The sequence below is a fragment of the Acinonyx jubatus genome, chromosome A2, assembly GCF_027475565.1.
Source record: "Acinonyx jubatus isolate Ajub_Pintada_27869175 chromosome A2, VMU_Ajub_asm_v1.0, whole genome shotgun sequence".
Lineage (NCBI taxonomy): Eukaryota > Metazoa > Chordata > Mammalia > Carnivora > Felidae > Acinonyx > Acinonyx jubatus.
Window position 1 is genome coordinate 162,862,140 of NC_069383.1, and position 21,705 is coordinate 162,883,844.

A 21,705-nucleotide genomic window follows, 5' to 3' on the forward strand; every position below is an offset into this window, starting at 1 on the left:
TGGACATGGAGGGTTGGGGTCAAGGTGGACCCTGACCTCAGGGCGCAGGCGAGCGCAGTGGGCAGGGGCTGTGACGGCCCAGGGCTCGCCACTGTGTGTCTCTGTCCCTCTCAAGCCCCGGCATCGGCATCGCAGCACCTCCGAGAGGGGCGCCGAGGGGGAGGGGGTCTGTGCCGTGCAGCCCGGCCGGGGCGGGAACGGGTTGGAGGCCTGGGCCTTGGTTTCCCAACCCTTGAAACGGGGCACAGAGCGGGGCCCTGCTTACGTTCTCGGCGATCACGCGCACGGTATCCAGCTTGATGATCTTGGAGGGGCTGTCGGTCCTCGATACGCTGTCTGTGGAGGGAGAGGTGACCGGCGGCTGCGGAAGGGCGCTCCCCTCGCCGCTCAGATTCTCGGGCCTACCTGCCCCTCCCCTGCTCAAGAACCCACCATGGCTGCCCATCACCCCGAGGGCAAGTCTAACAACAGCCACGAGCCAGACTCGCTGCACTCAGTCTCCCTCCTGACCGTGGCCTACACTGCCGTGGACCATGTGGCAGATGGGAAACAGCCTCAAGGACATAAGGTCACTGGCTCGGGGTCACGGAGCCGACAAGGGGCAGGGCAAGGAGCCCGATGTGGTGTTTGTGTTCCAGGCACTAGCTGCGCCCCGCTTGGCCCCAACTTGGCTCGGGCTGCGTCTGCTGCTCTCCCATCCCCCATCCCTTCTGTAGGACTCGGGATAGAGCCCTGCCTCCTCCAGGAAGCCCTCCAGGACAGCCAGGGGCTGAAGGAGGTGACACGCCCTGCCCTGGGGGGGAGGGGCCCAAAAGGAAAAGGGAGGGGGGAGTGGGGCAGAACCCTACCTAATTTATTTTATTGTTATGTGCAGAACAGGGACACCTGGGGGGGCTCCGTCGGTTAAGGGTCTGACTTCAGCTCGGGTCATGATCTCACAGGTTGCGGGTTTGAGCCTCGTGTCGGGCTCCGTGCTGACAGCTCGGAGCCTGGAGCCTGCTTCGGATCCTGTGTCTCCCTCTCTGCCCCTCCCCTGCTCGCACCCTGTCTCTCTCTCTCCCTCTCTCTCTCTCCCTCTCCCAAATAAACATTAAAAAAATTTAAAAAGTAAAATAAAACGTACAGAACATAAAACTCACCATCTCTAAGCACACAGCTCAGCGGCCTCAGGCACACTCACACTGTCGTGCAGCCGCCCCCGCCATCTGTCTCCAGAACTTTCCATGTCCCCGAACTGAGACTCTGTCCCCATGAAACACTGGCTCCCCGCCTCCTGCCCCACCCCTGGCTCCCACCATCTAGTCTCTGTCTCTGTGGGCGGGACTCCTCCAGGGGGTCACACGGGACGTGTCCTTCTGTGCCCGGCTTCTGTCACTGCTCCGTGTCCTCTGGGTCCGCCCACGTGGTGGCAGGAGGCAGGACGTCCTTCCTTTTTACGGCTGGATCATACTCCAGTGTGTGGACGGACACTGTGTTTATCCTTCACTGTGGCTAATACTGCTGGGAACGTGGGGGTGCAAGTGCCCGTTTGAGACCTGGCCCTTACTTCTCTTCGGTATAGACCAGACGTGGACTCGCTCGCTGGGTCGGACGATGACTCTGTGTAACCGAGGGGCTGCTCGTAGTTTTCCACAGTGGCCGCCTGGTCTCACGCTCCCCCAGCCGAGCACGAGGGCCCCCACTTTCCACATCCTCACGGACACTTGCCATGCTCTGTTTCGCTGTGTTACGCTCTGGCCCCGTCCCGGGCCTCGCTTGGCCTCGCACTGTGGTTCTGATCGGCACTTCCCCGGTGACTAGTGATGTTAAGACGACCTTGCCCCTCCAAACCACACGCCGGAGCCTCGTCCTTCCGCCAAGTTCCCTTCCCACAGACCCTGCCTCCCCTTTTGCTGTGGGGAAAGCCCCCTGAAGGCTGCTGAGCCCTCCGGGGCGGTGAGAAAGGGCCTCACCTCCTGAAATGCTCGCACCTCGCACGGGCACGAAGACCATTCCCACACTCATTCCTCCTGCCAAGCACAACCCCATTTGAGAGATGAGGAAGTGAGGTCTCAGGGCAAGCCACCAGCTCAGGGTCACCCAGCCAGGAGGAGCAGGAATTGCCTGGAGGTGACACCTGCCCGCAGAACGGCCTCGCTCGAAAGCCCCGGCCAGGGGACACTTTGGCAAGGAGACGGTGTGTGTCTGCAAGAAAAGCCCCTCCGCCCTCCTTTGGGGGGCTCCTGACCAAGATCGCCACCCCACGGGGCTTTGATCTGATGCTATATTCAAGGGCATCCGCTCTGCAAACACTTCTCTCCGCTGGAAAGCGGCCACAGTGTGTCAACCAACAGGTGTGGCTGTATCCCAATAAAACTTTATTGATAGGTTATAGGTGGTGAAATGTGAATTTCATATCATTTTCATGTGTCACATCACATTTCTTTTAACTTCTCTTCAACCGTTTGAAATGTGTAGATACACCATTCTTAGCTGGCAGGCTGTATAAGCACTTAGCTGATGGGCCAGATTTGGCCCTGGAGCTTTAATTTACTGACCCCCGCCCCCCCCCCCCAGCTTGTTTCAGTAGTTGTTCGTGAATTTTTGGTGTTCTCGGGGGAATAGTTGTCTATCTTGCTCGATGCTGTGTCTGTAGCTCAATAAAGGAAGGGACAGGTGGCACGTTGGGTTCATCGGCAATGGCTTTGGCAATGGCTGCCGGGCGAACTGTGTTAAGAAGGATTCTGAGGCTCTATCCAGACAAAGAGCGCCATGATTGGCTCAGGACGTCTGGCCCAGGCCTTGGAGGGGGCGCCGGTGACTCATCTGCCTCGTGCCTGCCTGCCGTGGCTGTTTTAACTCTTTCCCGAAACAGCAGCAGCAGCAGCCCCCTCATCAAGCTGCCTCGGCCCCCGCGCTGGGGAAGAGGCTGTGAAATCGTTCCCCCAACAAGGCTGCTTCCTTACCTGCGATTTCGAACTGGTCGGGCATCTCCGCAGTCAACTTCTGCATGGCAATGTCTGCCACGGGCCCCAGGATCACCACCGGGCGCTTGAAGCTGGCTGAGGGGCAGAGAAACGGCAAAGATCAAGATCCCATTTGCAGCAAAGACCGCTAGACCCAGCCAGGCCCATGGCTGCCCGGCTGAAGACTACATCTCCCAGCGTCCCCTGCAGGCAGGAGGGCCACGTGAGCACCTCCCGGCCAATGGGGTGCAAGCAGAATTGTGCGCCGTTCTGGGTTGTAGCCTTCCAGGAAAGACAGGCTCCCTGTTCACCTTCTTGCCTCTTCCCCGCTGGAATGGTCTTGGACCACATCATAAGGCGGAAAAACAAGATGTGAGACCACCCTCCGTTACTTACACCTGGGCTATGACTTAAAAAGAAGCTCTTTTCTGCTTCTGCAGCTCTCACGTGGGTTGGGTTATAGCATTGAAGTCAGTAGACAGCAAACTACAACCCGTGGGGCCACATCCGGCCCACTGCCTGTTTTATAAATAAAGTTTTATTGGAACACAGTCACGTCCACTCATGTACTGCCTCTGGCTGCCTTCGTGCAGAGTGGAGTCGTTTTGAAAGAAACCACACGGCCCCACAAAGACTAAAATAGTAACTGTGTCTGACCTTTTGCAGGAAGAGTTTGGCAACCACTGGACTGATGGCTATATCATTTTAGCCATGAGGAAACGGGCACAGAACGCACAATGGCAGGAGAAAAGGGAGTAGTCAGCCCCCTCCTGATACCCCTATTCCCATCCCTCGGAAAGGATTTTTTGAATTTTCTCTTTGAAGTTTATTTTTGAGGGGCACCTGAGTGGCTCAGTGGGTTAAGCGCCCAACTTCAGCTCAGGTCATGATCTCAGGGTTCGTGAGTTCGAGCCCCACATCAGGCTCTATGCTGACAGCTCAGAGCCTGGAGCCTGCGTCGGATTCTGTGTCTCTTTCTTTCTCTGCCCCGCCCCCGCTCACACCCTGTCTCTCTCTCAAAAAAAAAAATAAATAAATAAACTTAAAAAAAAAAAGTCACCCCCTCCAGCCCCCACGAACCCCCTTCTTGTCCCTGGCTGAGCCTGTTCTGTACGTTTCACACACGTGGACTCAGACCCCGTGTGGGCTCTGGGGTCTGGTTCCCTTTCTGAGCGTCAAACATTCAGGGTCTGTCTGCAGAGCAGCGGGTGTGGGCGCCTCGCTCCTGCTAGTGGGCGGGGCAGCGATCTGCGCATGCGCGGTGGACACGTCCATCTGTGGACGCGCGCGTGCGCGGTGGACACGTTCATCTGCGGACACGCGCGTGCGCGGTGGGCACACTGTGTGTATCCCTTCATCTGTCGGTGAGCATGTGGGTTGTTTCCACGTTTGGGCCATTGTGAGCCGTGCTGCTGTGGACACGCGTGTTCAGGCTTCGGTCTCACGCCCGTTCACAGTATGCGTGTATTTTAAAGGGTGTCTGTTCAGCGCCAGCTGACACCCTAGAAAGGGCAGCGCCCACGGAACGCCCGGGCGGCCACCGCAGGCCACGTGTGGCCGTGGAGCCCCTAAAACGTGGCTGGTCTGAACCCAGATGTGCCGAGTGCAGAATACACACCAGGGCTTACACACACACACACACACACACACACACACACACGCAGGAGGGTGTGAAATATCTCACCGACTACTTATAATTGGGTTATCTGTTAAAATGATACTTTGGGTACGGTAACAAGGTAAATTGTTTACGTTACGGGTAAGCACTTCTTTTCGAGATTGCGCCTGTGGCTTGCGGATCTCTACTGGAAAAGGAAAGGAGCCCTTTCCTGTTTCCTTCGGCACCCTAAAATAACCCAAAATGGGTATTTTGGGGGGGGGGAGAGGTTAAGGATGGGGGCTTCTGAAGCCTGGACGCGGAGAAAGACTTGTCCAGAGCTTCCAACAGCCTTACGAGCCCCCCTCCTCGGCCCCCCGCCCTTCGGACCCACCTTCTCGAAGCACCACGCGTTCATACGGCGGGTAGTGACCCTGCCTGGTCAGATCGGACAGGTCCTCGCGGCTCCGATGGGTGGTCTTCTTGGCCCCTCGACGGAGACCCCGCAGCCGCCAGAACTCGGCCCGCGCGTTGGAGCCCGAAGACGCGCCCGGCCCGGCGCCCACGGCGCGCTGGGCGGCCTCCAGACTGGCCAGCTGCTCCGCCCTGGGGAGGAGGCAGGGGGCTGGGCACGGAGGGCGGCGGAAACCCGGCCCGGGAGCCGGGAGGCCGCGCCCGTCTGCGGCGGGGAAGCCGAGGCCGAGGGGCGACGCACCTGCTCTGGTTGGGGATGATGCCCCGCTCCTGCTCGCGGAGGTCGCGTCCCATGCGCGCCGCCAGCCAGTGGCCCCCGCGGGCGCGGCTCTGCCCGGGGCCGGGGTACAGCGTGTCCAGCACGTGGAAGACGTCTCCGCGGGTGAAGCCCAGGCCCGACGGGGGGCTGGCCTCCAGCTCGAAGTGCGTGCGGATGTAGAAGGAGTCGCCCACGCGGGACTGCACCATTTTCCGGAAGACTGCGGACCGGGGAGGCTCGGTGAGCCCCCAGGCCCCCCGCCCGGCACCCGCCCGCCCGCCCGGCGCCGCGCGCGCACTCACTGTCCTGCTTCCGCTGCGTCACCAGCTCCACGTCCTCGCCAGGCGGCAGCCCCAGCAGGAACTGCACGGCCTCCTCGCGGGTCAGGTTCCGGAAGGGGACGTCATTCACCTGCCGGGGAAGGGGGCGTGGCATGGGCCGCGGCCAATGCCAGGTCTGCTGGGCACGGGGCCCACTCCCGGGAGGACAGCAGGGACTGGTCGTGACCCACCCAGCCAACGAGGTCATGACACAGGCAGGGAGACGTTAAAACGTTCAGATGTCCAGGGGCGCCTGGGTGGCTCGGTCGATTAAGCGTCCGACTTCGGCTCAGGGCACAATTGCACGGTTTGTGAGTTCGAGCCCCAGGGCGGGCTCTGTGCCATCAGCTCGGAGCCCGGAGCCCGCTTCCGATTCTGTGTCTCCCTCTCTCTCTCTGCCCCTCCCCCACTCAAGCTCTTGTCTCTCAAAAATAAATAAATGTAAAAAAAAAATTTTTTTTTTTAATGTTCACACGTCCCTGGGGGTGCTGCGGGTCCTGGGGGAGGACGCACAGGCCAGGAGAGACTCCGGGGCCACCCAGCAGGCCGCCACACCCACTGCCGGCTGCCCCAAATCACCTGCAGAATCTCATCTCCCTCCTGGATGCCCTGCCCGTCGGCCGGGCTGCCCTCCTGCACCCCGGACACGAAGATGCCCACGTCATTGCCGCCGGCCAGGCGCAGGCCGATGGTGGAGCCCTTGGGGAAGCGGACCACCCTCCAGTCGGGGCTGTACCTGTAAGGGGAGGCAGAGGCGGGGTCAGGCCGGAATGGGTGGAGAGGGGGCGCGCTGGGCCTCCCTGGGAGAGCCCCCACCCCCTCCGGGCCTCAGTTTCCCCACAGCCTCGCATGGCGGCCCCACCAACACGGGGATGCAGCCCTGGGATGCGCGAGTGTCCGGCTGAGGGGGCTCTTTTCCCCGGGGGGACGTACCCACGGTCCTCCCTGCTCTGGCCGCTGGGCACCCTGTAGATGTCATAGCTGCTTTGCCTGGGGGAGTCTGAAAGGGAACAGCAGTGTGTTTTCCAAGCACCCTGACTGGTCTAGCCGCCACACCTCAGCCTTAGGGTGTCCCTGCCCCACGGCGCTGTCACCCAGCCCTCTATCCTTCCCAGGGAGCTGCCCCTGACCTCTTAGGCCCCTGCCCCCCTCTCCCGCCCTGCCTGGCACCACCTCACTGGTTGGGATCAGAAAAATCAGAAGGATGCTCAGAGTCACGTCCCTGCCACCGTCCACTCACCTGTTTCCGAGATGGTTCTGGAATCCACTGAATTGTCCCGCCAAAGCGGGGGGCTCTCCCTGGAGGGGGAACAGATTTGGGGTGATGCCGAGAGGCGACTATAGCAATTCTCATTTATTTGCACCCAGATTCAAATTCTGGTTCCGCTCCTTCCTGGCTGGGAGACCGTGGGGCCGCTGCTCTCTCTCTGCACTCGGGTTCCCTCCTCTGAGCCCCGGGGACGGCTAAGTCAGGGCCACAAGTAGGCATGGCTCAAAATGAGGCAAACCTGTGGCCGATGGTCACATTTACGATTCTAATTAGTGAAAAGCTACAGAAGGTGATATGGTCTGAGTGTTGTGCTCCCCCCCCCCCCCGCCACCGCCGTCCTAACCCCGGGGGTGGGGGGGGATGATGGTTGGGAGGTGGGGCGTCTGGGAGGCGAGGCGATCAGGGTTAGGTGAGGTTGGGCGGGGCAGGAAGGGGGTGCGGGACCCGAGTGCCGTCTCTTCCACGTGACCACACTCGGAGAGAAGCGGGTGGTTGTCTGCAGCCCGGAGGGGAGCCCCCAGCAGGGACCGCCAGAGCCAGCACGGTGACCATGGACCTGCAGCCTCCACAAACCACCCCCCCACCCTGTGTGGTATTCGTCATCACAGCCTGAGCTGCCTGAGACACACACGGGAAGGAAAGTCCCCTGCAAAGCCAGCCCGCTATTAGCACAGATGAGTTACTTTCCAGACCCGGCAGACGCTTCCAAATAAACACGTGCGGGTGACTATATACTTTTGAAAGAACGTCAAGGTCACGGGGCGTCTGGGTGACTCAGTCGGTGAGGCTCTCAGGTCACGATCTCGCGGTCCATGAGTCCAAGCCCTGCATCAGGCTCTGTGCTGATGGCTCAGAGCCCGGAGCCTGTTGCGGATTCTGTGTCTCCCTCTCTCTCTGCCCCTCCCTCGCGTGCGCTCTGTGTCTCTCTTGAAAAATAAACATCAAAAATTGTTTTTAAAAAGAACAAAACACGAAGATCACGCCGCACGTTAGCATCTGACATTCACCCCGTGAATCCCCAGGACACGGGAAAGAAATTTGGAACCAGTCCCCTCCCCACCTCCGCCTCCTGGAGCGGGCTGGCACCCCAGAAGCCGGTCCGGCCGCTCGGACCCACGGCTCCTCCTGTGTGCAAGTGGGACGCCGGGGAAGGTCATGCAAGAGACCCTCCCCCCTGCCCCCAACCCTCTGAGAGATGCCGCCCTGTGTCGCTCCAGAGGCTGGTGCTCCCGTTACCGAGCATCCCCGAGCCCGGCTGCACGGTAACAGCCGTACGAAGGAGCGGGCGTTCACTGTGGCCCAAGCACACACGTGTTGCCTCCTTCTGTCACTGATACTCAGCACCCCGACATCTGGGGCTCTGGGGTCCCCTTCCCGGCCGAACCAGCCCCGGGGACCCGGGAAAAGAGCGGCACAGGAGGAACTGCGTGCTGAGCTGAGGTTACGAGAAGCAGCTTCTGTCTCGGTCCGTATTCTTAAGTCTCTGTGGGATCATTCGCTCTGGGGACCCGCGAGGCCCTGAGTCCTCCTGCCCCCACGGTTGTGAGTGCGCTGGGGATCAGCCACCCCCAAATCCTACTGCCCTAGCCGGCGCCTCGGCTGTAGCCTCCTAAGACCCAGAGATCAGAGGCACCCAGCGAACTCCACATTATCCGTGTGGGATAATGTTCACCGGCGTTTCAAGCCGCTAGGCTTTAGGGAAATTTGTTACCCAACCACAGATAACGGATCGACCCCCTGCTTCACAGGTGCCGAAGGCCTTAGCGATAACATACCCATGACCTAATCCCCATGGGCTGGGCACTTAGGTTTTGGTTTTTTAATTTTTTTTAATGTTTTTATTTATTTTTGAGACAGAGAGAGACAGAGCATGAACGGGGGAGGGTCCGAGAGAGAGGGAGACACAGAATCCGAAGCAGGCTCCAGGGTCTGAGCTGTCAGCACAGAGCCCGACGCGGGGTTCGAACCCACGGACCGCGAGATCATGACCCGAGCCGAAGTCGGACGCCCAACCGACTAGGCCACCCAGGTGCCCCTGGGCGCTTCTGTTTTTAGGCATGGAGTCGTGTCCCCTCAAAATTCCTGCGCCGAAATCCTAACCCCCAGCATCGCAGAATGTGACGGTACTTGGAAATACGGTCGCGGTGGATGCGATCGGTGGAGAGGAGGACCTACCAGTAGGAGGAGGGGAGGCCCTGATCCCGTATGACTGGTGTCCTTATACAATGGGGACGTTTGGACCCAGAGACAGACAAGATGACGTGAAGACATCAAGAGGAGGTGGCCACTTACGAGCCCAGGACTTGCTGGAAGCTACCAGAAGGTAGGAGAGACCTCCCGCCCCCTGCCTCCCCGCCTCCCCACCCCGAGCCTCCAGGGGGAGCGTGGCCCTGCCCACACCCTCATCTGGGACTCCGGAACCGCGAGACCATAAATTTCTCCTGTCCTAAGCCACCAAGTCTGGGCGCTGTGTTGTAGCCACCGCAGGACACGAATGCAAGGTCACTGCCCCTTGTTCCCGTCTGTAAACATCATCATAACGAGCAAGCACCCTCCAGTCCCTGCACACACCCATGGCTACCTTGCCCCCAAGAGAAAAATCCCTAAAGGAGGACTGAAGTCGAAAATGGGTTCAAAATTGGATCGAAGTCGAAAATGGAGGGGGGAGGGGGGGGTCTTGGAAAATTCCGCTCCTTCTGCTTTAAGTCGATCCCTACCAGGCTCTCCCGGTCCCAAGAACCCAGAGCCACGTACTGGGGGCCAGGAGGACTATGTGTGGACGGGGGAAGCCTCTTCCAGGCAGGCCACCAGGACTGCACCCTCCAGTCGGAAAAGATATGCCCACGTTCCATTCCCACTCAGCCATTCTGGCCGACAGGGGTACGTACTCGGGGGAGTCGGTCCAGCTGGCGTCAGAGCTCCGCCGCGCATGCTGGGGTGGCGGTGGGACGTGGGAGGGTGGCGCCTGGGACGTTTCTGAGCCGAGGTCGGAGATGTCTGCAGCGGAGAGGACGTCCCATCAGGCCTGCAGCCCGCACCGCAGAGGGGGACGTCAAGGCCCCTCTAAGCCAAGGGGCCTAGGCCAGAGTCTGGCTCAGCCAGTAAGCCCTCACTTCCTGTGTGGCCTTGGACAAGTGTCTGTCCCTCTCTGAGCCTCACAGGGCCAGGCTCACGTGCCCTGCCAGGCCCCGCCTGGCCTCCTTGGCCTCCCCTGCCCTCCGCTGAACCCACAGGGCCTGCCCTCTGGCCCCTCACCGTCCAGGAGAGAGCTGTCACTGTCACTGACGGCCGGTGGGATGTTCACCAGGAACTGCCCTCTGTCCCTGAGCACCAGCAGAGTCAACTTCCCTTCTGACTTCTCGATCAGTCGCCGTGTGTCACTCAGAGACAGATTCTCGCTGGACACGCCATTGATCTAAAAGGCCCGGGAAGGAAGACAGGAAGGGAGTTAACACTAGATAGGGGATACTAGAAACAGACAGCTTGGTGGGGACACTAGAAACACACAATTGCTAAAAACAAACGTTCTCAAGAGAAAACGATCGTACGGGATCCCTCCTGTGAGGAGACCATGCCCAGAAGTGACTCCCACAAAAATTCCAGAATTCGGGCGCCTGGGTGCCTCAGTCCGTTAGGTGTCCAACTCTTGATTTCAGCTCCTGTCATGATCCCAGGGTTGTGGGACCGAGCTCCGCATCAGGCTCTCTGCTGACGGCACGGAGTCTGCTTGGGATTCTCTCTCTCCCTCTCTCTCTGCCCCTCCCCTCTTTGCATGCACAGATGCACGAGCGCGCTCTCTCTCTCTCTCTCAAAAAAAAAAAAAGAATTCCAGAAGCAGCCAATTTTCTGAGGGGCAGGGGGAGCTTTGGGGGAAAATTAAAAGCAGCCTGACTCCCCACCTCCCTAGAAGGGGAATTTCTCAGGAGACGCTAGAAACAAACATTAGGAACAAGTCTAACTAGGGGGGGCCTAGTCAGTCCATAGAGCGTGAGTTTGAGCCCCACGTGGGGCGTGGGGCCTACGTAAAAAAGAAACCGGTCTAACCAGGGAGAGATATGTAGATACCCAAAGATACTAAAAGCAGACAATCTGCAGGAGGGACTAGAAACTGACATTTAGAGGTGGGTCAGGAACATACAATTGGAGGGAGAACTGAATGCCCCTCTGCACGCACTCCAGGAATCCCTTTCTAACATTTTCCGCGGGGAGTGTGTTTGCATTTACTCTGGGGATGGTGAGTTTCTCACCCCCCCGACTGAGTTACCCGTTTCTAGTGTCTGCCCCAAACCCCTAGAAACAGACAATTCCTGGGGATCGCTACAAACAGAAAACTCTGAGGACCCTTGAGAAGCTACCGCCTGGAAAGGGGTTGGAAATCCCACACCAGGAATCACTAGAAACAGATTTTCAGGAGAGGAGTCTAGAAAGAAACCAGCTTTCAGGCAGAGCTGGTCCTGTAAACCTGGCGACTGGCCCCGCTGCGGGATTCTGGGGATACTAGAAACTGACATTCGGCAGGTGGGGGCGGGGGGCCCTCTCTAAGCCTTGGGAAGGAGGCAACTAAGTACGAATGGTTCTGGCTCTGCCCACCTGCCCTGCCGGCCCCTCCCCCCCCCGCCCCCACCCGCCACTCAGTCTTCCTGTCCTGCCACCGACAGGAAGCCTGGGCTCACCTGGAGGATGAGGTCGCCTTCCCGCAGCCCGCGGTTCCTGGCCGCCAGGCCCGACTCCGTGATGTGCTTGATGAAGATCTGACTGCCCAGGGTGACCCCGAACTCTGTGGGGGGGAGGAGGGACACTGAGGCAGGGCCTGGGGTCTGGGTTGCAGAAGGTCCACGGCAGGGGTGTGGGAAGGAACGGAGCCCAGGTCCCAGCTCCCCGACACCCTCAATGACATCCCGGTGAGAGTTTTCAGGATGTGAGTCTTGTTATCACAGTTACAAGGCAGCTGGGGCATCCGGGGCGGGGGGAGGCTCCGGGTTAAGCGCCCGACTTCGGCTCAGGTCATGATCTCGCGGTTCGTGGGTTCGAGCCCCGCGTCGGGCTCTGTGCTGACAGCTCGGAGCCTGGAACCTGTTTCGGATTCTGCGTCCCCCTCTCTCCGCCCCTCCCCCACTCACGCTCCGTCATTCTCTCTCTCTCTCTCAAAAATACACATTAAAAAAAATTTTTTTTTAATTACAAGGCAGGGGGCCGATGTCCCAGTGCCATTTGTCACATCATGTTTAGAATTCTAAGGCCAGGGTGCTGCTACTGAACTGAGATGGGGTCAGAGGCCACACGTTGGCCTTACGGAGGGAATTCTAGTATGGTGACGCTTGTACGGATGCCACAGTGTGTGAGTTTCCCGGGCTGGAAACCAATACCAGTTTGCAATCTCATGGTTCTGGGCTCAGAAGTCCCAACACCCAGGCGTGGGCAGGGCCGGTTCCCCCAGGGCCTGGCTCCCCCCTTTCCCGGCTTCCAGAAGCCCCGCATCCTGGGCCCGCGGCCCCTCCTCAACCTCACGGCCAGCAGCTCGGGTCGGGGTCTGCCCATCTCTCTGCCCCCTTCTCGTGAGGACCTCGCGAGGCCGCCGGGTCCCCCGGGACACCCAGGGTCACCCCCACCTCAGGGGCCTGGGCATGCGCCCCTCTGCCGCATGAGGCCACATGTCCCAGGTCCCAGGGACCAGGACGGGGACGCCTCTGGACACACGGGACAAGGGGTCAGCGCGGCCACGGCGCCCCTTGGCGGGAACGGGGAGCCCCACTGCCGCCGACCTGCCGACCTCACCTTCGCTGTCCCTCCTCCGCACCAACACGGACTTCACGGGCCTCATCTGCACGTCCTGCCGCGGCAGCCGCTTAAAGCCCGACACCAGGGCCAGCCCGTTGGCCTCAGACCTGCCGCCTGGGCTCCTGCGCCCGTGGCTGCCGGCCCGGCTCCGGCGGCCCGTCCTCTGCCGGCGGGAGCGCTCGCCCCAGGAGCGGCCAGACCCGCTGGATGTGTCCCCGTCGTAGCCCTGGCCGTGGTCAGCCTCCCCATCCGAGACCTGATGTCCCCCAGAGGGGCTGGCCTTGGCAGGCAGCTGGATTTTCCGGGGACGCTTCACGGTCTGTGAGGGGAGAAAGGGGAGGGGCCGGCTGGAGGCTCCGCCCCGACCCCTGACTTGGGGGAGCCCCTCTCTGGGCCTCAACGTCCAAGCTGTGAAATGGGGACCGGATTCCACCTGCTTGTAGAAGCTTCCGCTCATAACACCCCCGGGCTGCAGGTGGGGCTCAAAGTGGGGGTGGGGGGAGGGCAGAGGTGCCCACGGGGGGGGGGGGGGCTGCCCCGCCCACCTGGCCCCCACTCACAATGTTCGCCAACTTGGTGCAGGTTTTGAGTATCTGAATGGCAAAGGTGGAGGTGACGCTCTCCATGGAGACCCCATTCACCATGACGATGTGGTCCCCTGTCCTGAGAGACGAGGGAGGCTGGGTCTCAGGGACGCGTCCTCACGTAGGAGCCCTCTCCTCAGGCCTTCCCTGCAGCCCCTGCCATGTCCCCCAGTGCCCGACTTTGGGGCAGGCACCTCCCAGTCTACAAGGCCTGGTTCTAATTCGCTGGTGTCCCCAGGCTCACAAACACATTTATCCTTCTGGCATTTATCCCTCAGTGTCCTCATCTGTAAAATGGGGCCAACAACAAATCCAACTATAATAATAGAATGCAACCGAGGCCCCTGGGTGGCTTAGCCAGTTAAGCGTCTGGCTCTTGATCTCGGCTCAGGTCATGATCTCACGGGTCCGTGACTTTGAGGCCCTCGTTGGGCTCAAACTTACTGCACGGAGCCTGCTTTGGATCCTCTGTCTCCCTCTTTCTGGCCATCTCCTGCTTGCGCTCTCTCTTCGTCTCAAAAACAAATAAATGTTAAAAAAAAAAAATTGAATGCAACCACAGAATGCAAGCTGTGATTATAAGTGTCTCCGTACCCCTCAATCCTTCTGTCACGCCCCGTTTCTGCTTTTCTCCCCCTCTTTCCCTGTGTTTCTTTCTTTTTTTTTTTTTTTTTAACGTTTATTTATTATTGAGAGACACAGAGCATGAGCAGGGAAGGGGCCGAGAGATGGAGAGACACAGAATCTGAAACAGGCTCCAGGCTCTGAGCTGTCAGCCCAGAGCCAGACGCGGGGCTTGAACTCACAAACCGCGAGATCATGACCCGAGCCAAAGTCGGACGCTTAATTGACTGAGCCACCCAGGCGCCCCTTCCCTGTGTTTCATAACGTCTCTCTCTCTCTCTCTGAAGCTGTGAGCTGTGTCTCGATTCTGGACTGAACCATATCACCCGTCAGCCACTCAGGTCCCAGAACCGTTTTCCCAACAGAACGCCCAGGAGCCTGCAGCTCCCAAGGGCTCAGAACACAGCGTCTCCTTCCCTGCGGCCACAAAAGGCTTCCAGGACCTTTCATCCCAGGAAGGCCATCATGACCCCGGAGACCTACAGCGAAGGACCAGGAAGTGGCTTGGGGAGGGTGACTCCCCCAACGCCAACCCTGTGCTGCTGCCAGCTCCGAGCCCTGTGTTGACAGAGCTGAAAGGCACCAGGCACTTTCCCCGCTCCTGGCTTTGGCCCACACAGCTCCCTGCTCTCGGCAGGCCCCGCCCCTGCCCGCACCCCTGCTGCCTTGATACTCACTGCAATTGGCCCTCAGCTGGCCCCCCCGGCACCACATCCGACACGACCACGGATCCACTGGGCCGGTCTCGGCCACCAGAGATGGCAATGCCAAAGCCTCTCCGGGGGTCCTGAGAGAGGGGAGGAGACCTAGGATGAGTTTTTGCTTCCTCCCGTGGAGCAGCCCAGGATCAAGGTGGCACCCCTGTAGGCACCCACGCGGGGAGAGGGAGGCCTCACCTTGCAGAGCGTGGCCGTGTGCTGTTCCCAGATGGTCATCTCCTCCATGTCCAACACCTGACAGCAGAGGAACAGGAGGTGGGCTTGAGGCCACCGCAGGCCCACTGGAGCATGCAGGGGTCCCCCGCCCTGGGTGGGGAGCCCGGCTGTGACACTCCCCGGGTCCCAGGCCTGTGGGCAGGTTGCTACCTCTCTGGAGACCTCAGCTTTTCTAACTGCAAGGTGGATTTAGGTCAGGGGTTCTCAGTTAGGGACCACGCTGCCCCCCAGAGTACGTGTGGCAACATCTGGAGACGCTGGCGGTCATCACAATGCTGCCCAGCCCCCCACAGAGCGGGGAAGCCCCCCCCCCCCCCCAGGGAATGATCCAGGCCCAAATGTCCAGATGCCAAAGCTGAGACCCTCAGCAAACTGGTGAGAGGCAGTGAAGCAAACCGGTGAGAGGAGAGAAAATGCAAGTGCCTGGGGGGGATCCATGCCTGGGGGAGGGGGGATCGAGTGGGGGGGAGGGGGGGTCCATGTTTGGGGGGGAATCAAGCCAGGCCTGCCAGGCAGAGGGAGCCCACTCTGCTCCAGCCACCTGGGGCCTCCTCACTGTTCCTCCGACCCCTGGGGCCTTTGGACGTGCTGTTCCTTCTGCCTGAAACTCTTTTCCCCCAGACCTCCACCTGACTCCTTCCCTCACCTCCTTCTCCTCTCAGGTCCTGTGCTACCTTGCCGGTGAGGCTTTCCAACCACCCGGTGCGGAACAGTAAGGTCTTCCGGCTCCACGGCAGACCGCCCTATCCACCCTTCCCCAATACGTGTTCCTAATTCGGAGAACTTGTGACCCCTTGACGTTCTCTTGGCTGTTTTGGTCTGTCCGTCTCCCCTCTCTAGAACATCCGATCTGGAGGGCAGAGAGTTTTGTTTGTCTCGTTCACAGTGGAGTCCCGGTTCATAGCAGGGATTCAGGAGCAATTTACTGAAGGAAGAAAGGAGGGAAAGAGGAGAGAGGAAGGAAGGAAGGAAGGAAGGAAGGAAGGAAGGAAGGGGGTGCTTTCCTTGTGCGGGGGGGTACTTTACAGGTACTATCTCATTTAATCCTCTCACTGAAGGGAGATCCCATCATCCCCATGTCACAGATGAGGCAACTGAGGCACAGAGAGGCGAAGTCACTTGCCAGGACAGCAGCCCCGATAGAGGCTGTGGCTGGGAACGTGGATTCGGTTATTTGCACGCCCGGGACACAGATGGGGACTTGGCTTCTGGGAGTACAAGGCCACCCTCCAGGACACCCGGCCAGAGAAGGGGGGAGGTGAAGCCCACCCTCCCCCGCCCCCTCCCTGTCCCTTTCCTCTCCGGGCCCGGCCCCCCCCCCCCCCCCCCCGGGCCTGGTAGACCCGCCCCCCGGGGCACAGCAGGTGGTGATTCCTCCCCCTAAGAACCCCTCGCTGGCTGCTCTTAACGGATCCCGGGAGAGCGGCATTCCTGGCTCCCAGAGGGTGGGGGGAGGGGGCGAGAGACAAACACCGCCGAGGGCGGGGCCTCCCGGGCACTCCCCGCCCCGTGGTTACCCGGGAGCTGAGGGCAGCGCTCACAACCCCGACTCAAAGCCCTCTGCCGGCCGCCTCAGTTTCCCCGCCTGCCAAATGGGCTGCCCCCGCCCCCGGCGCCCTGGCCTTCAGGGCCGAGGCGGCGGCGGCGCGGGGCAAGGAGCCAGGCGGGAAAAGCAGAGAGCGCCTCGACTTTCCTCCTTTGCACGTGAGTAAGAGACACCGCGCTCCTCTGGCTGCCGATGAGACGCTCGTCGCTCATCGTTTAACCCTGAGCGACCTTAATGTGTCACCGCTGTTATTCCCACCTTAAGGGAGAGCAAAGGAAGGCCCAGAGAGGGGCAGTAACTTGCCTGAGGTCACCCGGTGAACAGGCGGCCGGTCTCGCACCCTTGCCCCTAACCACCGCACCCTCCGCCCTGTCGCTTGTTTTTTTCTTCCGGACTTATGTTTCAAAGCAGAATCTTTGTACTTGCTTTGAGTTTACACTTTGTATCATTAAATGCCCTCCGGAACTTTGATTTCCCAGCCTTATTTTAAGACACAGCCCCAGGGAACCAGGGCCCCTGGGGGACAGGCGCAGGTGGCCCAGGCTTGCCCTGCCACCCGCCCCCCTCCCGGCCCGTGCAGGTTCGCCTCCTTAGATATTAGAGACTTTGTCTAAAACCCACGGGGCCAAGCCTAACCCGCCCCCCAGTGGCCCTCAGCTCCGTTCACCTGCACGTCTTTGCCCTGGCAGTCCCCTGGGCCGAGAGACACCCCCCAAGAACCCGCAGGCCGCTAGCCCTCGCCACTTGGGTCCCCTGCCTCCTCAGGCAGCCTTCCTGGGCGAGCCAAACTTCCAGGGCTCCCTCCCTGTCATGCTTCCCCGTTTTCTTTCTTAGGCTTGGATCATGGCACCCCAAGCCATCTTAAATTATCCTGTTTAGGGGCACCTGGGCGGCTCGGTGAAGCGTCTGACCTCCGCTCAGGTCATGATCTCAGTCTGTGAGTTCGAGCCCCGCGTCGGGCTCTGTGCTGCCAGCGCAAAGCCCACTTGGGGAGCCCGGTTCCCCTCCCTCTTTGCCCCTCCCCCACTCGCTCTCCCTCTCTCTCAAAAATAAACATTTCTTAAAAAAATTAGCCAGTTTAATCATCAGCTTGCAAGTTCCTGATCTTTCCTCTTGGGCCGTGAAGGCGGGCTGGAGCCGTCTCTCCGGCACCCTGGTGATGGCCCTTGGCATCTCCTGGGCCCTGGTGAACCCCTACTCATCCTTCAGATCCCCCGGGAGGGGACGCTGTCTCTTCCTCCAGGAAGTGAGTCCTCAGCGGCCCCATTCACACGCCTTACATCCCTAATCATTGGAATCGGGGGGGTCCCAGTCCATTGCCTCCCATACACCCCTCTAGTCTGGGGCCTGCAGCTGGGCAAGGTTGGGGACCCTGGGACCCCAGTATAGTCCCCACAGAACCAGAAGGGAGACGGAGTTCGAGGAATGGGGGTGAATGGTGAGATAAAAGGCCTACTCAGCCAGGAACTCAACCGGGTGTGTCCAGAATTCCTAGACCCCTCGGTCAGCCCTTCACCCACCCAGGTGAGCTCTGAGGGGGCGGGGCCTGGGCCTTTATCCCCACCCCCTCCCCCAGGGAGGAGGAGAGGAGGAGTCACCCAAACGGGCGGGTCAGGTGGTACCCTGTCACACAACCCCGAGCACTTGGCTCCCCGCCCCCTCCCCATCTCCGCCTCCGGGAACCCGGGCGCGGGGAGAGGGGGTAGGAGGGCCACAAATATGGGAGGTGGGGAGGGGATTCTGGAAGCTTCCCCCCCCCCCCCCCCCCGCAGCCAGGACGGAAGTTGGCGGGAACCAGAACTGCCCGGAAGTGTGGTCTGGGGCGAGCCACGTTCTCCCTACGGCCTCACTTTACCCCTCCAGGCGCGATCTGCCGCCCGGTGCGGCGGTTATGAAAGGGGTCAGCCCGAGCTCGGTCCCCGGAGGGTGAGGTTTCCCCCCAAATAGAGACAAGGGTATCCCCTCCCCCCAGCAGGTTTGCTCGTGTGTAAAAGGGGCTCAAGACCCCTGTCTCTGCCCGGTAATGCAAGTTAACGGCTCTGTATACAGTAGGCGCCCAATGAATGCTGGTTCCGGCTTCGCCGCATTCACCGGAGCCACCCCAGCCCACAAATGAAGTCATTGCTGCCGTCCCACTGTTGCTCAAGACTAACTCGGCCCGAACACCCCGCGTAAACATCTTTATAGGGCACCCAAGACGTGCCAGGCGCTAAAAACACGGTTTCCTCTTTGAATTCTCCCTGCACCTCCTTCCCGAGGAAGATGGCCCATTTGAGGGGCGAGGTATGGAGAGGCCTTGATTCACCGGCCCGAAGTTACACAGAAAAGTCAGGATTTGACCCCAGAGAGGCAGACCTTGGAGCACGGAAAGACCCCCCCCCCCCCCAAGACAGCTTTTGGAGACCAGAGGGCGAACGCCCCTCTCTGAGCAGCCTCGGGCTAGCCACCACCTTCCTCTGGGCCTCAGTTTCCCCACCTGTAACCTGGGGTGGTCTGGGGTCCAGGCCCCAGGTCGCAGACTAGATCCAGGTCGCGGACCCCAGCTAGATCCCCTCCCCCTCCCGTCCTCTGCGCGCTACTCGCCTGGAATCTCACCGCCATGGTCCACCCCTGGGCTCTCCAGCGCCCCTGTCCCGGGGCGGGGGAGGGGGGGCCTGGAAACGGTCAATCGGTCCCCACCTCGGGGTGAGGGAGGAGGCTAAGGACGGCTGCGGCGGAGAGAGCGCCCGGCCCTCGCCTCCTCCAGCCGCTCTGGGTCGCACCTGCCCCTCGTCCCCCGCCCCGTCCCCTGCCGGCCCCGCCCCCGCCGCGCCACGCCTTCGGGACCGCGCCGGGGCCTCCTCCGCCCCCGCAACACAGGCTCCGGGCTCCGGGCTCCGGGCTCCGGGGTGGGAATGCCAGACCGGGTTTTCCACCCAGCCGGGCACGAGCCCGCCGTCGGGGCAGGACGCCGGCCGGGCGGGGCTGCAATGAAGACCCGGCAGTAAGTCCGGCCGCGCTCGGAACCGGCGCCTGGGACGGGGCAATCGGCGCCCCCGGCACATTTCGAGGTTCCGCTGGGACATCGGTCGCACCAAAAGCAGGTTGAGTGCCAGAGACCTCCAGGGCGCAGGGCTAGCCTTCCTCAGGGCACCCCATGTCCAGGAAGTTCCCCCCCCCATTTCATAGAGGGGAAACTGAGGCCCAGAGCGGTCAGAGACTTGGGCTTTCTGAAGGTCCACGGCTGCCGCCCCAGGGCCTGGCCCCAAAGCCAGCAGAGAGAGCTCTGTCTTCACACCCCACCCGGGGCGGGGCTCCCCGCGGAGGAGGGCGGGCTCTGGGGAGCAAAGGCCGGGTGCTGGGTGGGTCTCGGCCTCGGAAGGTGAGATCTTGGGGTGACAGGACCAGGGCAGACACCCACACGTTCCTTGCTGCTTTGAATATATATTTAAACATTTTATTTATAGGAGCGCCTGGGTGGCCCAGTCGGTTGAGCGTCCCTCCTTGGCTCGGGTCGCGATCTCCCGGTTTGTGAGTTCAAGACCTGTTTTGGACTCTACACCGGCCGTGCAAAGCCTGCTTGGGATTCTCTCTCTCTCTTCCCCCCCCCCCCCCGCCCCTCTCCTGCTTGTGCTCTCTTTCTCTCAAAAACAAATAAATATTTTTTAAACTAAAAAAATAAACATCTTTTTAAAAAGTTGCTTAATGTTATTTATTTTTGAGAGAGACAGAGACAGAGCATGCGTGGGGGAGGGGCAGAGAGAGAGGGAGACACAGAATCTGAAACAGGCTCCAGGCTCCGAGCTGTCCGCACAGAGCCCGACGTGGGGCTCGAACTCACAACCCACTAGATCATGACCTAGGCCGAAGTCGGACGCTTAACTGACTGAGCCCCCCGGGTGCCCCCCAAATAAATATCTTATTTACGTATTATATTTATAATATAAACGTTATATTATTATAAATATGTACCCTGAGTCCCCTCTGTTCCTGTGCCCCACTCACGCCAAGGTCAAAAGGGCAAATCCGGGCACGGACACCCTCCCCAGCCTCATCCAGTCAGCTCCGGCAGAGAGGAATCCCAGGCTATGGGAAGGGCACAGAAAGGCAAAGAGGAAACTGGGGGAATCAGGAGATGCTTTCTGGAAGAGGGAGCATTGCCACTGGGGTTTTGAAGGGTGAGTAAGAGTTTGCCAAATGAACAAGGCAGAAGATACAATCAAAAATCTCTGAGGCCCCCAAAGCTGACTTCTTGTTCTCCCCCAAAACACTAATCTGGAGAGCCCAGGCCAGAAGTGGGCCCTCGAGCATCTCCAAAGGTCCCTAAGGCAGTAAGCTTTTGCAGAAAGCCTCTCTGAGCACCTGCTGGAAACCTCAGGGTTGGAGGACAAAGCACATTTTCCCGGTGCGACGTTTGGCCACTGGGAGGCAGCGCCCCAAACGATTGTAGGTAGAACAAGATCAACCCCCCCCCTTTTTTTTAATCGCTGTGTGTTTGTGTTAATGAATCATAGGAGAAAGCTAACCGAGCTCCCCGCTGACACGCGCACCAGGGTGCCCTCAATGGCTCCCTAGTGCCCATCCGATGCCCTTTTGCTCAAAGTCAGGGTTTTTTTTTTTTTTTTTTTTTTTAAGTACGCGCCACGCCCAAGGTGGGGCCTGAACCCATGACCCCGAGATCAAGTGTCAAACGCTCCACCAACCGGGCCGGGCAAATGCAGGGCTGGGAAAAAGGGCGTGGCCAGTGCGGCGCAGTTTCACAGGCCAGAGGAGCGGCCTTAAGCCCACTAGTCCAGCCGCTCTTGACCGCCAGATGCCTTTGAGGAAATAAAAATCTGCTTGTCATCAATCCATTTCATTCACACGTTCATTGTTTAATTCATCCGGTCGTTAAGGCGCCGCGAAACTGTTCGGGGCCAAGCACGCGAGCGGGAGCCCGCAAGAACGAACTTCCCATCTGAAATTTCAATGCCAGATTCAACCAGGAGGGGGCAGTGTGGGCACAGCGTGAAGGAGGGAGGGAAGGGAAGGGAGGGCGCTGTGGACGGTGGGGTCGCCGAAGTCCTTCTGGGACGACCCTGCTCCGCCTTTCTGAGGGCCTAGAGGGAAACTGAGGCAGAGAGACGGCCTGGGCTGGGCTGAGGCCCCTCAGAGTGTGGCCGCAGGAGAGGTGGGAGCCTGGGGGGTGGGGGGTGTCGGGGGGTGTCACACAGGGGGCTTGGGCCCTCCCTGGTGGAGGCTGCTTTGCTGGGCTGTAGGAGGCTGAGGCCGTATCTGTGGTCGAACAGGTGTCGCTCCAACCCAAGGAGGCCCCGGAGCAGCTCTGCGGCCCGGCTGGCTCTGGTTCGTTCATCTGCATTTACGGAGCCCCCACTGTGTACACGCAGGACTACG

The 21,705-nt window shown here is 60.2% G+C and overlaps 1 protein-coding gene across 3 annotated transcripts in view; it reads right to left on the bottom strand.

Moving 5' to 3' along the window:
• Window positions 1-21,705, bottom strand: part of TJP3 (tight junction protein 3) — a 28,051-nt gene that overhangs the window by 2,456 nt on the left and 3,890 nt on the right. The window contains exons 2-17 of one of the 3 annotated variants that reach the window (XM_053220110.1): window positions 15,433-15,711; window positions 14,748-14,804; window positions 14,529-14,638; window positions 13,204-13,306; window positions 12,641-12,962; window positions 11,539-11,642; window positions 10,121-10,280; window positions 9,754-9,862; window positions 6,836-6,894; window positions 6,529-6,595; window positions 6,175-6,331; window positions 5,578-5,686; window positions 5,258-5,495; window positions 4,937-5,148; window positions 2,946-3,041; window positions 266-336 (exon numbers count right to left, since the gene is read on the bottom strand). In XM_053220110.1, the coding sequence (XP_053076085.1) occupies window positions 266-336; window positions 2,946-3,041; window positions 4,937-5,148; window positions 5,258-5,495; window positions 5,578-5,686; window positions 6,175-6,331; window positions 6,529-6,595; window positions 6,836-6,894; window positions 9,754-9,862; window positions 10,121-10,280; window positions 11,539-11,642; window positions 12,641-12,962; window positions 13,204-13,306; window positions 14,529-14,638; window positions 14,748-14,795 (1,965 nt within the window). In that variant the 5' untranslated portion in view covers window positions 14,796-14,804; window positions 15,433-15,711. Of the gene's footprint in view, window positions 1-265; window positions 337-2,945; window positions 3,042-4,936; window positions 5,149-5,257; window positions 5,496-5,577; window positions 5,687-6,174; window positions 6,332-6,528; window positions 6,596-6,835; window positions 6,895-9,753; window positions 9,863-10,120; window positions 10,281-11,538; window positions 11,643-12,640; window positions 12,963-13,203; window positions 13,307-14,528; window positions 14,639-14,747; window positions 14,805-15,432; window positions 15,712-18,915; window positions 19,118-21,705 lie in introns of those variants that run through there. The other 2 variants (XM_027049294.2, XM_027049296.2) reach the window with 2 other exon arrangements.